Below are 18,223 nucleotides of genomic sequence, written 5' to 3'. Positions count from 1 at the left end.
CTAGTTCTACTCATAAAACCTATATACCCTTAACTGTGCCTAAATTATATTGTTAACCCACACACAGGCCATGCCTTTGTGGGATCTTTTTTTGTATTCATTTTTATATTTTATTAATATTTTTTGTATTTGAATTTATGTTATGAAATGAAAAACAATTTAAAATAAAGAAAAAAAACGAGTTGGACCTACCGTGGACGTCGATACATCCAAGCTGCTTCTTCATAGTGCTAGTGTTGATCTGGCACATGTAGCAGCCGCGGTCACTCTCTCTCAGCTGCCTGATCCGCAGCTGCCAAGTGCCGGGGCCGTCCTGAGAGACGGAAATCCTGGAGTTGTGGGTCACGACCTTCGTGTGCAGAGTGAGGATCGTCTGGTCTTCAGCCTTCATCCACCCAACCTGAGAAATATGTTTAAAAATATAAAATAAAAACAAAATTTAAATTACCAAACAAACTACCGACTCCTGACCTGACCACTTACAATTATTTGATATATCGCTCACTCCTTTCAACAACGTCATATGTGAAAAAAAATCGTCAATTATCAGTTATGGATGCTTGTACATCTATCATTCATTGTTTCGTAGCATTTTCGTCTAAGGGATAGTATTTTGACTGAATTCAGTCTACTTTTGCCTTTGAAATGAAAATTCCATGCTTCACTTCGATACATTAATGATTGCATGCTTTTAAAAATTATGCGAAATGCATCAAAACACATATCATAATAGATTTGAATTTATCAAGTAAAACTTACATTAAAAACAAATATGTTTCTTTATAAAACCTCAAAAAGTTATGAATTATTAAAACTAAAATCGTTATATCCAAATTATGTGTGCTGCCAGGTATCTAAATAAGTTTCCGTTGTATGTCAGTTCAAGCTATATTTCCCCGAAAAATATTGAAAATAGAATACATTTTTGGTAAAAAACATATTTTTTTTTATTAAAATTGACATATATTTCTCGTGGATATATATGCCTACAATTTGTCAATGTTACACAACGTTTAACAAAATATATGAATATCCTTCAGATTCGTGTCTTCTATGTGAAGTGAACATCTCGTATAGTGGAAAATTGAAAATTACGGCACAAAATTGTAAATTGAATTGAAATACAATTTATTGGAGGGAATAATCTAACGTTTTATATTGAAATGAGATCGTTTTATACGCAAATAAAGTTTTATTTATTGTTTTCGAGATTTTTTATTTATTTATTTCATTTAACGTACGGGGAGATTTTCCAATACCGGAGTCATAATGTGTTTCCAAATACGGAGTGTCATGCATTTCTCGGACTTTAAGAGGCAAAATGTATCGTCCTCTAGAAATTTACTGATAAATGAAGGATCTTTATGATTTTAATGTTTTAAATTATTTAAAATGTATATTTTACACGATGAACACCACTTTTCATAGAAAGTGGTATATACTAAGAAAAAATTCAATAAAAATGGACAGGTTATACCACAGAGTGACAGTCGAATCAATTAATGAGATTTTAATTATGATAATGATGAACAAATCTTTTTTCCTCTTTTCCTTGAAAAAGACCGGTTTATTTTTTATGTTTTCTAATTGTGCTACCTTCGAATAATAAATTGTAATAAATTTTAATTTATCACTCTTCGGACGTTTAATTATTTTTTTATGAAAGGGTATTTATATCTATGGACAAAATAATGTCAATCTTTAATTAATCTGAGATAGTCATTTTAGGATATTTTGATTATTATTCTGGAATTAAGGAACATTTTTCCTCATAAATTAAATATTTATACAACCCATATCATTCGTTAATTTTATTGACATCTCAACAATGATAAATAAGTCATTGAGATGAAAATATGAAAGCTAGGTATATGTACGAGTTTATACGACTTTCGACCTTTTGAAAGCTGGTTAAAGTAATGCTTTTATGCAGCATTATTATAAGGTATCAATAAAAATATTCCACATTGGTGAAAATTCTAATAAAGTGGCGTAAAGTGTATTTTCTGTGAAAATTCTAAACGATTATTTATCACATAAAAAAAATCAATCGTGTTATGTCACTTATCTTTAAACTATCATCGTTTCAATTTTCTCATTTGTCAGCATAGTTATTGCGTGTCTTTGAAAACGATACATTTCTGTCTGATATTATTTGAATATCTTTTTAAAAGATGTAAATTATTTTTACCAAAAATAAACCAACTGTCAACGTTTATTGTACGAATGGAACCATAAAAAAACTTTCTATGCAAATTGATGATAAATTATAGTTACGTTGATACATTAATTTTAAGTTCATTTGGTATAGAGCGAAAACAAATGATTGTTTGACTTAATGGCTAAAGAATACATAATTACAGTCGTTAAAAAACTTTTTAATACAGATTTGTCATTGCGAAGTTGAATTTTAACGTGAATTTTAAGGGTTTTAAAGTAAATAAAATAACTTATCTTAGAAAATGTAAAAACATATGTTTTATTTATTGTTTTGGCATTAACATTGTGGTAAGACATGTTACAATGATTAAAGAAAACACTTCGTTTCATAGCGGTCTTGTTAGTAATTATTTTTCGGAATTTGCAAATCATATAATAGATACTAATCACTCATTTCACTCTCATAAATTAAAATTATTACACCTTGTTCTATATAAAGGCCAAATTATGAATTATCTTGAAAATTTAGAAATACAAAAAAACCTGAATTCTAGTAATAATTTATTAAATAATATATTGTTTCAATTCTTCGCCATTGCTCTCCATTTTTCCTTTGTTTTCAAACTCCGTTCTTTGACTAACCCCTTCCCCTTACTTTCCCCTCTCCTTATTTATAGAACAATTTTATATTTTATATTTTAGTTATTATACAGACCTGAATGATGGAAGTTTAACTTCTGAAACATATAGTCTATAATAAAACTCAAGTGGTAAAAAACGAAGTGTTTTCTTTAATCATTAAATACATATGTATAAAAATACGAACATTTTGATACATTAACATTTTTAAAATACGAAAATTTTAATGTATTTTCATTTTTTGTTCAAGTTCAATCTACATATTTAAATAACACAATATTCTGTCCTGTTTGCAAGATGTAGTCAGAAATAACAATAACCATTTCAACATTTTTCGATTTTTTTCGATACCTATTTCCATTTCGTATAATAAAACAACACTTGAATCTCGAAAAGGGCCCAAAATTTGAGTGGTTTCGATTTTCATACAAAAACATACATTACATATATTCCAGAATTTCTGTAAATGTGGATACGTTTCCGTCATGCATAAATAACCATTCCATGATAAGAAAAGTAAAATGGTTAAAAGAAAACAGCTGGATTTTACTATAGGGTCAATAAAGCAAATTTGCGGGCACGACATTCATTTTTCAACAGTGAATGCGACATAAAGGTACTAGAAAAGGAATGAAATTCGGTAAGAATTGGTTTGGAAATAAACGAACGAATGGAATATGAAATGGAGGTATTATAGAGGGAGATGTGATAGAAATGGAAGAACGTCGAAAACGAAATATTTACAACACGAAGCCGGCGCAATCATAAAGACAAGGTATTCTACATATTCTAGGCATATTCGCCTGTTTCTATGTAATATAGGGTATCCAATCTTCATTTTCAAATCAGGAATCTAAATAAATGAGCAGATTCAAAACAAAATCATATCACATTATTATTTATGAAATTTCTTGATCATTATTTTTTTCTTGTCTTATATATAAGTACAATATTTATTATTTTCTCAGACTCTATAGTGTTGTTAGTGGTCAATACGTTGGCTACTGAATTGAAGGTATTGGATAGAAAAAATAAAGTGATTTCTAACTGAAATATTTACTTAATATTACACGAGATTTGCACCCGAAGTAAAATACTGATCACCTTGTCTTCGTATAATTAACAATCACCTTAATACTGCACTTTTCCTTCATGTATTTATCGATCAAGATCACACTGCTTCAATACGATGCATTATCCATCGGGTACGGATAAGGAAAGAAATTATAAGAACGTACTATATTTGTTCAAGCAACAACATGTCTAGTAAAAATGGTCCATTTTGGAACCATGAGGTATTGTTCAGATTATTGGGTAGAAAATGGTCGTAGATAAAAGAAGAATATTTTAAGGGTATGAATCATAATAACTGTTTGAATCATTATTTGACATAAAATTTTCAAACTATCATTGAATAAAAAAATACATAGAGAGTCGGACCAGGTAAGGAGTTGTGGATTAAAAGAGATGACTCATAGAAGAAATGATATAATAATGGACATTAAGGTTTTAACGAAGAGAAGTAACTACTTAAGAAAGTACATAACATATCTTGAATAAATACAAATTAATTCGGCTTGAAAGTAGCTATTTCATTTTGAAAATACGTTTAATATATATAAATAAACTTGTAAAATGTATTTTATGATATGTTGACAAAACAATAACGAAAGGACTCATTTTGACACAAACTCAAAATGTTAGAGGAATATTTGTGATTCTTTTTATCAGTAGCTAGAATTGTTTGTGACTTTATTATCATTTATAATTCCGATAATTCTTTGATGTGGTAACCCTATTCTTGCAAACAAATTTCACCCGTGATACGAGACGTCATATTCTTTGTAGAATTTTGTCCCATTGTAACGCCGATTCCAAATGCCTCCAGAGGAATTGCATGCGCCAGGCAGCCTGAGCGCGATCATATTTATTGAGGTGTGTAAAACGTGTTTTATTTTATGCAGGTATTATCCCTTCCCCATAAAAAGGGAATGGAAACTGAGTGGAAATATGACAATAAAAACAATTTTTAATGTATAACTTGAATTTTACATATTTACACTATAATTAATTATCATCGAATAAGTAGGGTGCAAAAGTGTCAGAAGACATTCGAAAATACATTTCATTCATTGATTCAAAATTGAGTCACTTTGATAAAATCCATCTATTTTCAATTAAATATTAAGTTGGTGAAACCAGTATTTCATAATAAAATTAAATAATCATTTAACTTTGATTTTTTATTTCAATTAAAAAAGTAAGCATGTAGTTTTATCATTTTAATATTAAAATTAATGTTAATTAAAATTAATACAAAAAGGTGAATTCTCACGTAAACGGTGCTTTGTTATTTGTCTTATAAATAAAAAAAAAACACTTTTGAATTTTATTTTAATACGCTAATTACATCAATTGAAAAGTTAAAATCGATTAAAGGAAGATTCAAATAAAATATTTTAATGATTTAAATTGTGTATCAAAAGAATAAACGACAGTCAGTAATTTTGAAGTCATCTTTTTTATCGTAAATTGCAGTCGCCTAAATGCCATTTACCCTATGACTTTAACAAATTTTATTTATATGTAGGTTAAAAAAGGTTATTTTAGTAACTAAAAACTATTTTTAAATAAATTGGTTACCATAACTAATTATTATGCCAACTGAATTTTTGAAAGTGTATGGGTTTGGAAATAGGTGTGAGAGATTTAAATGAAAACTAGCTCATCATAGAACAACTTGAGGAATTGACTGTAGCAGCATACATATTTTTTCTTATTTATTTTTTTACAAAAATGTTAATAATATTAGTATACAACCACTCACCGAGATTTTTATGTCTACCGGTTTCGAGACGTACCCGTCTCATCGTCAGGACAATCACTAACACAGCATGCAAACAATACTACCCTTCACCACCATAGCACCATGTACACACTCGAAACTACAAAAAATGTCTAACACATGCGATTTTTGGTCGACCTGAAGACCATATTTTTCGATGAAATTGATATCATTGATGAGACAGATGACAAGGAATTGTTTTCTTTGAGTGGTATAAAGGAAATGTCGGTAAACCGGGAGAATTTTTTTGAATTTTATTGTAAGAAAAAACAAGAGAAATCAAATTGTCGTACGTCGGGGACATTTAATGTCACTTGTCTAACCCATTTTCGAAACATTCTGAAAAAAAAAGAAGACACGTCCCTCCTTTAAAAGGATTTTTTTAATCATAACATGTCTAAGAAAGCGAAATAAAATACAACACTCTCCTTATCATTCATCGTTCACTTTCTGTAATACCACTTTAAAAATAATACTTTGGTTATACTTTGTGTAATAAATTACTTTGGTATTATACAAAGCGAACGATGAATGGTAAGGAGAGTATTATATTACCATACCACAATGTTTACAATGCTTTTAATATGCAAAATAAAATATGTTTGAACATTTTTAGTAAACATTCCTCACATTTAATTTTTTTTCTGCTTAATAAAAAAGCTTCGTTACATCTCACCGATAGCTGTCTCTAGTGAAGTTCTAGTGATTCAAGAACAAGGTTTCAAAATTGGTTCATATATAAAGAACATCCCAGAATTTGAGTTGTGTGATTGTCAATAATGGGTACAATTGCTGAATGTTAAACGTTAAGTTATCAGTTAAAACAGCCCCGTAAATGCCAAGACTTCCATATTCTTCTTCATCTTTGATGAGATGTCAAAAAATTATATTTTTACTAAATATATGTTTTTTTTTTAATACAATTTTTTTTATTTTAAAGTTGAAATCTTAATGCAGGTGGATTTATTGGGGCTTGAATGGATTATCGTCATACTAATGAATTAAATAGATTTTTAAAACAAATTGAGTAATCGAAATCACAAGCTGGGTCACGGAAATAATTATACCCTTGAGTCAATTTATCGTACATCCTCTTTTGGATGGTTGCCAAATTATAAAATTGTAATCAAATATCACTTTGTGAGAAACTTGAATGATATGCAACCTGAACCTTATTTTCGTATTAAATTTAAAAATTCAAGAAAAAAAACAATAAATTTGATGCCGTAATAAAAAGTTTGCAGAGTAATATTTCTTTCACTAAACACTAATACAAAACAGAATATAAATTTAAAACCTTCGTGTTGCATTCAAAATGCTACATTTTGCTATCTGAAAAGTTTTCTTCAAGAAATTAGCACGCGATTTTATTTAAATACATTTTCTTAACAAAAAAGTGTTTTAAGTCTTTTTGTTCGTAACTTGATATGGCAAAAAATTTTCACAAAAAAGGATTTTGGTAGAAATGTAAAAATATAAATGTTCGTTCGTTCAAAATCTTAAGTCTCTAAGTTAAGTGTATGTCCGCCTCCGTAGTGTAATGGTCAGCACGCTCGGCTACCGTTCTGGAGGTTCCGGGTTCGATTCCCAAGGGGGGTAAAATAAATATAAGTGATTTTTTCACTGTAATATTTATTCAATATTACCATCGACTGGTACCTGAATCGGAGGGCTGATCACCTTTCCTTCATGTGTAAACGATCAAGATAACACTGCGTTAATATGACACAGTGCCCTATGCACCATTGGGGTGCGGATAAGAGTTTTATTTTTTATTATTATTATAAGTTAAGTGTGCGTTCTATTTTTATTTCATTTTCATTTAACCAAACTCAATCACAGCCATGCGTGGTCGGGTATAACTGGTACATATTAATTTATTCAAAATATTTTGTATGCGGTCAAATACTTGTTAATACATCTGGGTTTCCCCACTTATTTTATGTTTTTAGGAATGAGTTCCAAAAAAAATAGTAGTATGGTTGCATATCATGGGTAGAATGGTGGATATACGTATGCACTATGTTATGTGATCATTTAAACCGACTATGATAGGTCATAAACCCTGTAAATACCTTGACTTCCAAATTCTTCTTCCTCCAAACTCTATGAGATGTCAAAAATGTAATTTAAATTAATTTTACGTTTTTTGAAACATTAATGTATTTATGCCACATGTAACGTCTTCAGTATATGTAGTTCAAACAATAAAACACTATCCTTATCATCCATTGTTCACTTTGTGAAATACAACTTTTTTTGGTGTTACACAAAGTAAACAATGAATGATAAGGAGTGTATTATTACCATATCACAAAGTTATCAAAGCTTTTAATATACAAAATACAAACAATAAAACGTTATCGCCAATCGATCGTATTCTCATAATATGCTATAATTTTCAGCTTACCATGTATGTAGGTGCTTTCAAGCCAATTCAACCAGAGATGTATATTTAGAATTTCATGTTTATTTATTGCTTAAACTTGGCTCTGGTAATAGTTCCGAGATACTTCGGCCAAACAATACATGTGATAAACGATCGAAATGAGACAGTAATTGTTGGCATACATTCCAGTATTTTGATTCTGTCGAAATTTTTCATGGCAAATTTTGGGTTTCGCTCCACTTCGACGTGCCCTACGTAAAGTGCTGTAACATTTTTGTCAATTTTGAGATGTTTGGTGTACGTTATCAACTGACCGTTATCTACAAATATAAATAAACAAAAAATATATAAAAAATTAATTATGCCTAGATTTCAGGCGTATAAGACGCTATCTACATCGAATTTTCGAAATGAACTAAACTCCTAAAACCCTAAGTACTTAATTTTGACAAAGCATAAAGTTTTAAAACGATTTAATATATTATTTTATTTTATGTATTAATTTTAAATCAAACACAGATTTTTTGAGTCTACTAAGTTGTATTTTATTAACAAAAAACACATAAAAAATTATATTGTGACAATTGTTTCGCCTTGTTAGGGCATTATCAAACGAATGTGAAGATCAAATGGACTACGGTCCTTATGTAGCTATACAATTCTATGTGACAGTTTTAACATGTGCAGTAATAATTTATGGGAGACAACAGTCGCTAATGGGGGATGTAGGTATGTACCCTTATATTTGTTTTCTGGGAAGGGAAGAATTTATTGGCCATATTTTAGAGATTTTAATACAATTGTTGGTAATATTATTTTTAAGAAATTTTATATGTAGATGTAATTATTAGATTATCAATAACGCATCGTGCAAGCGTTTACATAGAGAGAGATAATGTACAGTAATAGTCTATTTAAATACATTTAGCAATAGTGAAGACCTAAGGTTAGTTTGTTCATTAAGTAGTGGGGGATGTAGGTATGTACCCTTATATTTATTTTCGGGGAAGGGAGAATTTATTGACATGGCAATTTTTATTTTTATTTTAAGAAAGAATTCATGTATGTAGATATAATTAATTGCATATGTAGATATAATTATTACTAGACATGGAAATTTTTATTTTTATTTTAAGAAAGAATTTACATATGTAGATATAATTATTAGTTTAACAATAACGCATCATGCAAGCGTTTACATAGAGAGTAATAATAGTCTATTTAAATATGTTTAGCAGTGGTGAAGATATAAGGTTGGTTTGTTCATTAATGATTTTAAAATTAGGATTGTTTACATATTTATTTATTTCTAATTGCTCTAATATATTCATTTTTCTACCTTTGCTTTCAATATGTAATGGAATTGGTTTATTTGAGACATGAATTTTATGGTTATTTTCATTTAAATGGTTGGCAAATTGAGAGTCTAGTTTTTTTATTTTTGTAAGATCTTACGTGCTCTGAATATCTAGTTAAGAAAGAGCGTCCAGTTTGTCCTACGTAAATTGCATTGCAATCATTACATTCTAATTTGTAAATTCCGTTGTTTTTTTAAATATTAAATTTGTCCTTCGAGTTTTTTAAGATTGATCCGTTATTATTGTTTGTTTTGAATGCCACTTTTATTCTATGTTGTTTCAAAACATTAGAAACTTATCATTAGAAAGATATTGTACCTGAGAATTGTATGCAAGCAAATTTGTTTATCAATTGGTTATGGATGTGAGGATAAATTAAATTAATATTATGTTTATATATTTTTTGGTTCATTATTTTATTAACGGTCTTTTCTCTGAATCCATTATTTTCTGCTATGCATTTAATTGTATTTAATTCTTTTTGATATGCTATTTTATCTAAGGGTACGTTTACTAATCTATGTATCATGGAGTGATATGCTGCTAGTTTATGAGACCATGGGTGCATTGATGTGGCGTGTATTGTCGTGTCAGTAAATGTCGGTTTCCTGAATATTTCTGCACATGTTATCTCCCATAAATTATTACTGCACATGTTAAAACTGTCACATAGAATTGTATAGCTACATAAGGACCGTAGTCCATTTGATCTTCACATTCGTTTGATAATGCCCTAACAAGGCGAAACAATTGTCAAAATATAATTTTTTATGTGTTTTTTGTTAATAAAATACAACTTAGTAGACTCAAAAAATCTGTGTTTGATTTAAAATTAATACATTAATTAAAATGGAGTTCTACAAATTAAACGCCAAGTCAATAAATATATTATTTTATTGTGTTTTTGAATGTTTGATACTGCTTAATTAATTAATAAAAATAAGTGTGTTGAAAAAATCTTCTGAGCTCTATTCTGTAAAGTAACATATTTTCAAATAGAGTACTTTACACAGGGGCCGTTGACTTCATCTATTATGTTGCCCTTATCTTCACTCAATAGTGAATAGGGCACTGCATCGTATTACCGCAGTTTGTTCTTGATCGTTACTTACGTAAAGGCAATATGATCACTCCTGCGCTTCAGATTAATATTAGATGGAGTGGGTAATATTAATAACAGTGCAAAAACACTTAAAGGGGATATATGTATAATTATCAGTGTAATATTAAATGATGTGGGTAATATTAATTACAGTGTAAAATCACTGAAGTTTTTGCCCCCCCTGCTGCAAATTGAGCCCGGGATATCCGGCACGGTAGCTAACCATGGATGCGGACATTTTTCTCCACTTAGGAGCTATTTACGATATTACAAAAAATATTTTTAATTTAATATTATATATACAAGTGAAGCAAGTACTCTTACCCTATATGATCCAAGGTCTGTAACAGAACAGCTGAGGACAGCTTCTCTGCCCACTGCGACGGTGACGTTTTGTAGAGGTCCAACAAAGTCAGGGTCTATTTCTCCTGACGTCACAGTTGATGCTGACGTGATGCCCCCACTACTAGTTGGTCTGACGTCAACTGAAAAAAACAATGAAGGTAATTGGTGGCTTTGATATTAAATTTAAGTTATTTTGTTCAATAATTAAATCTGTGACTAAAAGATACTTTACATGGGGTATTTGTAAGCTGCTCTTTTCCATCAAAAACATTGCGAGCAACTCTGATAACAACTCATTAATTTAACACTCTCCTTATCATTCATCGTTCACTTTGTGTAATACCACTTAATAAACACTAATTCGTGACTACCGGTTTCGTAATAAAAAGGTCATTAAAATGATATTATTTTTTGACATCTCATCAAAGATGAAGAAGAATATGGAAGCTGACGACCGTCATATGCTGGTTTAAGTGATCACTTTACACACGTGTAACATTCAACAATTCTACCCATTATTGACAACCACACTACTCAAATTCTTGGAAGTTCTATATATATGAACCAATTTAGAAACCTTGTTCTTGAATCACTAGAACTTCACTAGTGACAGCTATTCGTGAGATGACTTCCATATTCTTCTTCATCTTTGATGAGATGTCAAAAAATAATATGAAAAATACTACTTTAATTGGAGATGGTCCAAATTTGTGAACAAGCATTTGGACACACTCAAAATGTTGTAAAATGAAGTTATTACAGTCTGACATTAGTTCAAAAATAAAATTTTGAAATAAAGAAAGATGACAAATGAATGACAATGGGAATATTTTTAAAAGTGGACTTGAAGTTAACTTAAATTGGTTATTTATTATGGGTGAGTCTTTATTAATTACTTTGCTTATTTCTAATTTTTCTATATTATCTTAATAAAGACATTTACATGTAAAATTTCTATATCCGTTGATTTATTTAAATAATGTTCTTCAGATATAAAAATACAAATGGTACCATACCACAAAGTCAACAATGCTTTTAAAATATAAAATATACTTATTACTTTGTTTCACATTTTTATAAAAAAAAAATATTTCTTGTGCACATACATATCCTTATCAGTAGGTACATCGATTACTTTTGATGTATCCCTTTTAAGGTCTTATACGTATTACAATATGACCCCGAAAATAGAACGTATTTAGAAAGAAAAGTAAATAAAACAAGATATTATGAAATCTGTGAGGCGAGAGGAATAGGTTATATTCATGTATAAAAACATAACCCTCCCCACACAAAAACGTTTAAAAATAAAAATAAGGGTATTTTGACAATAAATGTATGTGTATGGATTTAAAGTACCATTTTAAAGCCTGTATCAAGTTTTTTTAGAAAAATAAATACTTAGGTACATACATTATTTTCTTTATAAATGTTTGTCCGTGTGTTTTTCGTGTTGTATTTTCAACATTTCGCTCATTCCTTTCAACAACGTCATAAACTAAAAAAACTTGATTTTTCAGGAAAAAGTTTTTAAAGTTTTAAAATATAACACAATGTATTAAAAATAAACATTTTTGAACTTTTTGAACTTTTTACTGGGCAACAAATATTTTTTGGTAGAATCTGAAGGGTTTTTCTCCATTTGAGAAATATTAAGTATATTTAAAAAAAAAATTAAACAATACCTTTTCTTCAAATGCAAAAATGCAAAAAGTTTTTGCCCTGTAGCGGGTTAGTATCAAGATTAAAATACGCCTCTTTTGCTGGGATAAAGTACATTTTCTGGGTATTCCGTTCATGTACAACTGAAAATTGACGATATTTTATTTATGACGTTCTTGAAAGGAGTGAGCGATATGTGTACGTCGGGGACTGTATACAACCTGCTATGGCTTTAATGGTCTTATTAATTGAGTTTCGGATACATTGACAAAGCGTACATGATCAATGGTGTACTAAGGCGGTGAGTTCACGCGTCCAGGCATAAGTTTTTCCATGATACGAACACTTATATTTTTAATGACGAAGAATTTATAGTCTTAATTGACGTGTTCATCGAACATTTATACTACTGCTACTACAACTACTACAACTACTACCATCACTTCGTTTCCCCGCAGGGGTAGGCAGAGAGGATGTAATGTCACACTCGTCTGTCCTGATATACACTTCTTGCTTCCTTCACATTCATACATTAGTCATACATGCCCTCCGATTACTCAGACTTTTTACGTGACCAGATTTTATGATCTGATTAATCTGATCATGCCAAGTCTTCTTCGGCCGTATTCGTTCTGTTCTACCGCTCACATTTGCCACAAATGTTTTCTTGGCCATTCTCTCGTTTTCCATTTGCTCCACATCTCCATACCACCTTAAAGAACTCTTCTTAATCTTTTCAACTATCCCCAGTTTAGCCTTATATTTCTTTTTTATATCTTCGTTTTTAAATTCGTTGTATACATATATATATATATATATATATATATATATATATATATATATATATATATATATATATATATATATATATATATATATATATATATATATATATATATATATTTATATATATATATATATATATATATATATATATATATATATATATATATATATATATATATATATATATATATATATATATATATATATATATACATATATATATATATATATATATATATATATATATATATATATATATATATATATATATATATATATATATATATATATATATACATACTTATATATAAATCAGTTTCAGTTTCAGTGCGTGTTTTTGGAGTGCCCAGAAAATGTACTATATCCCAGCAAAAGCGGCATATTTTTAACGTAATATTTACCCGCTATAAGGCAGAAGGTGTTTTTTTTGCATTTTGAAGAAAAGGTACAGTTTAATTATTTTTTTAAGTATACCAAATATTTTTTAAATGGAGAAAAAACATTCAGGTTTTGCCTTAAAAAAATCTGTTGCACAGTAAAAAGTTCAATACGTGGCTATTTATTCTTATTACATTTTACTATTTGTTTAAATTTAAAAATGATCTCCTGAAAAATTATGTTTTTTTATATATGACGTAGTTGAAAGAGTGAGCGAAATATATATTTTTTTACATGCATACTTATTTACTTTTGATGAGGCCTATCACAGAGTATTGCCACCCTTCCTCTCATTAACCTTTCCCGAAAATACCCTCAACAACAACAAGTTAGCGGTCAGTGTTTACCAGTGTTCACGTGTCTTTGGTTGGGGAAGTAAGCCTGAGAAATAAGGTTCATTTGACCCTATCACTATCATTTCAATGTGAGTGTGTATGTGTATCATCTTGTATTGTAAAAAGTGCTCATTTTGTTACCGAAAGATCTACAAATATTTCTACAAGCAAATCAACTGAACAGGTCAGTCAATTTTTACAAAATTAATTATTTTCCTTTCTCTTAGTCAACTCTTACTTTATTTTTTAAACCATGCATTATTCGAAAACTTATTTTGTTTTTATTAAATATAATGGCCAACATCTATGGTCCAAAAAATTTGCAATTAAAAATTAATTCGATTCATTACTTATATATATTCGCATTAATATACTCTTGAAACAAAATCGTTTTCTATGCAGAGTATAACATTGCAACAATATAATTTTGTAAAGCCACTGATATTTGGTGTTTGACATCAATACTAGAAGAGGCATTGAACTCATTTTATAAAGCGTATTACGTTAATAGTTTTAATTTCAAAATTGACATACTAACGAGAATTTTCACAGGATAATACAAAAAATATCAGTTGATTGGTATATTTTTTTCCAAAATAATGTTAAATTCTGTTAAAAGTCGATCAATAATCATGTTTTATTAATTGATAAGGGAGACACTTTGTGGAATCAATCTATTTTGAATTTATGTTTTACTTGATAAATATATGTACCTACGTACTACTATTTCTACCATAAAAATTTGCGTTTTATTTTGGTAATGATTAATCAATATTTAACTTTTTATGGATATTTGAGGTCGACGAATAATGTTTTAAGATCAATTATTTTCCTGTAAAGCACAAATGGATTTATCAAATGAAAAATCGATGAATGTACATGAAATTTTTTGTTTCCACGAATTTTTAATTTTTATTTATTATGTCGTCTTTTTGGTAAATGTACTCTTCCACTTATGGACTTTTATATTATTTATTGATTCGGCATTAACATGTTGATTATTTAAGAAAAAACTAGTAAAATACCACATATTAAGTTTTATTTCATTACACTAGAATAGTTTTGAAAACTACAGATGTTTTCATCTACAGGTAAAAAGTAAAACATAAAAATATCGATTAGTGATATTTCTACTCTTAATTCAATTTATTTAATATGTTTTACTTTCCACCTGTAGATGAAAACATCTTTAGTTTTTTGAACTAGTTATGTGTAATGAAATAAAACTCATTTAGTGGTATTGTACATGTTTTTAATGTGGTAATTTTTACAAAAGATTGGTGTAATTTCCAATCTGCTTCTAGAGTAATATAATTAAATATTCTAAAAATATCAGCCTATTATCGTATAAATTAAATTATTAATTGCGATACCGGGAGAACATAATCAAGCAGGACATTAATTTATTTCGTTTGCAACCTTTCGGATTGTTGTATACATGGTAATTAACTATAACAGTGTGCACCAAATTCGATAATTTTGCTTGTTTAACGTTCGCATTTCGGTACGTCCATTATATTCCGGGTATAAAATACTGTTCGGGTAAGTAACAAATTGCATTCAATACAACATCAGCCTACTGGCTAATGAAACTTTATAAATAACACCAGCTGGATGTTTCTGACACACACTTTATTTTTAGTTAAACAAAAAATATCGGATTTTCTTTTATTCCTGTGATGATAAATTATTACGTAAAAGCATTCGTGCACAGATATGTTAGTATTCTAAGTGACGGTTTCAAGGACTTTAATTATTTTCATGAAACCGATTACGAAAATGTTTCGTCTCAAGAAATTATATGAACCCCCAATTTTGAGCTACTAGTAAAAAAAGGCTTTTCGACTAGATGTTGTACCTCACGGAACTAATTTTGATCATAATCATTGTTTCTATATTAAGTTCTTATAATTAATTTACTTTTATGTGATCTGTGAATGAATTTTTTGAAGAAAGTTTAACTGATTCCTACTCCGGATTAATTAAACTTACTTGTGTGTTCATGATTCATTCACATATTGTTATGATTGTTATTTTAATATTTTATTTGATAACCTTATTGGTGAAAACGTTTAACTATATACTTGCTTTTCTACCTTTTTTATTATTAATATTTTAACTATTTTGATTGACTTGACATTTACATACCATAATTTAAATAAAATCTCACACTCCAAGTCAGTCAAAGTCTAAGTCATCTAGTGGGTAGGTACTAAAAAAATGTCTGAGATAAAGACGACAAATGAATCACACTGGGAATATTTTCAAAACTTTTGAAAATATTCCATTGTGATTCATTTGTTTCAAATCGTAATAATTTTATCTTAATGAACTGATGATTGAATAATCTTCCGAAACCGTTAGTCTCAAAAAAGTGTTTATAAAATAAGTATTACACAAAGTAAACAATGGATGATAAGGAGAGTGTTTTATTACCATACCCACAAAGATATCAATGCTTTTAATATACAAAATTTATGTTTAACTTTCTTACCACTTATTGGTAAAAGTTTAACTTGTAATCATTTCAAAATGAAGTTATTTTGGGTATGTTTAAACTTATTTCGACTAAAAGCATTACTTGATTGGACATCCTTGTATTCACATGAAACAGTGCGCGTGCAAATAAACTGCGCTATTTGCTCGGCAGTAGCAATCACAGCGCAGTAAGCTTCGATGTTTGCGCAAAATGGATGATGAACTCATTTGGGAATTTCCGCAACTTTATTCGTCTAAGTAAAGTGATTCCAATTATCAAAATTGATGATAATTTCAGCCATGAAAACGCAAGCATTCTGATGCATTTTCTACACAAACAGATTGAATTTAAGTTTTCTACTGATATTACTTGGTGGAACTACATTTTAAATCATAAAATAATAAATATAATGTTTTTTTCCACTATATTGTATTTGACCAGTGACCAGGTTTAATCGTTACCAACATCATCACACTGGTGGGAGGCTAGACAAAATTTTATGTTTTATACACAACAAAGCAGGGGTTTAATATTGTGATTTTATATTTTTTGTGTATATAACATTTTTTTCTCTAGCCAGTCTAGTGATGTCGGTAACGATGGAACCCGGTCACTAGTCAAATAAAATATATTGTGGATTAATTACATAGTCGTTATTTTATTACATGAACTGATCAAAGGAATAAATATGATTTCCTCATCTTCTTTTAAAACATGTGTTTTGTGAACTTTTTATTTTGGCATAAATTTAACTTAAAATAATGCGTTAGAAATATACATTTTTTATCAACTCTAGTTTTTAATATTTCTTTTATGTTCATTTCAAAGTAACATTTTAGAAATGACTGACATTAAGTGATATATCAATTTTATGAAAAAATAAAGTAGGTACTAACATGGATAAAAAAATCTGTATATGTAAGGACGTTAGGATATGTCCTAATAAATAACAAACATTATTACATATCGATTTTTGGTCAATAACAACTACCATATATATAGAAATCCATTACTCGTTCCATCCCAACCAATCATCCCTGACTGTATACAATCTTTTTTTGGACTCTTTGAATACACTTACATAATAATACTTAATAAAAAATAAAGAATAATAGTTCAAAAGATTTTATTAGCATAAAGATGTTTGATAGGTTGTAATTTATTGAATATCTCGTCTGTAAGTCCGTCGTGGAGCTTTAAGTATTATTTCCATCTTTTTTTTTGGAAAACGATAACACGTTTCAATAATTCATTACTTGTACCACCTCAACCAATAACTCCATATTGTTCTTTCATTCGACTTCTTGAATAAACATTAGTTAATAAAGGCGTTAAAAGTTATGTCGGTGCCTTAAATGCTATTTTTCCGCATAAACTTCACATTTGCCAAGAACGAATGAGCGGTTTCCAAGTAAAGGTGGTTAAGAACACCCTGTAATTATTTTCTTTCTTGGTCGTTTTAGCAGTCGTAGAGGAAACTTTAACCCCCTTTGTGATGTGGAACATTTATTTTTATCTTCTCTTGTTCTGTGCTGAGACAAAGAGCGTTCATAAAATATTCCTATATTATTTAACCGATTAATGTTTTTTTTTAATACTCTATTTTTCTTTTCTGTTTTTCTATTTTTTTTAACACGTTTCGATTTCAAAGTGCATATAAATATTAGGTGTATTTTCAGATGTTT

General features: G+C 29.0%; 1 protein-coding gene across 1 annotated transcript in view; it reads right to left on the bottom strand.

The window, feature by feature from the left end:
• Nucleotides 1-10,978, bottom strand: part of LOC148300159 (lachesin-like) — a gene marked incomplete at its 5' end in the record, with an annotated part of 31,045 nt that extends 20,067 nt beyond the window's left edge. The window contains 2 exons of the mRNA XM_088275170.1: nucleotides 193-400; nucleotides 10,818-10,978. Coding sequence (XP_088131296.1) covers nucleotides 193-400; nucleotides 10,818-10,978 — 369 coding nt within the window. The remainder of the gene's footprint in view (nucleotides 1-192; nucleotides 401-10,817) is intronic.
• Nucleotides 10,979-18,223: the final 7,245 nt, after the last annotated feature.

This window comes from Brachycentrus maculatus, unplaced genomic scaffold, assembly GCF_059751285.1.
Source record: "Brachycentrus maculatus isolate JH-2025_06_01 unplaced genomic scaffold, ASM5975128v1 h1tg000810l, whole genome shotgun sequence".
Lineage (NCBI taxonomy): Eukaryota > Metazoa > Arthropoda > Insecta > Trichoptera > Brachycentridae > Brachycentrus > Brachycentrus maculatus.
Note: the sequence above shows the minus strand (reverse complement) of the source record. Positions and strands in the feature narration are given on the sequence as shown.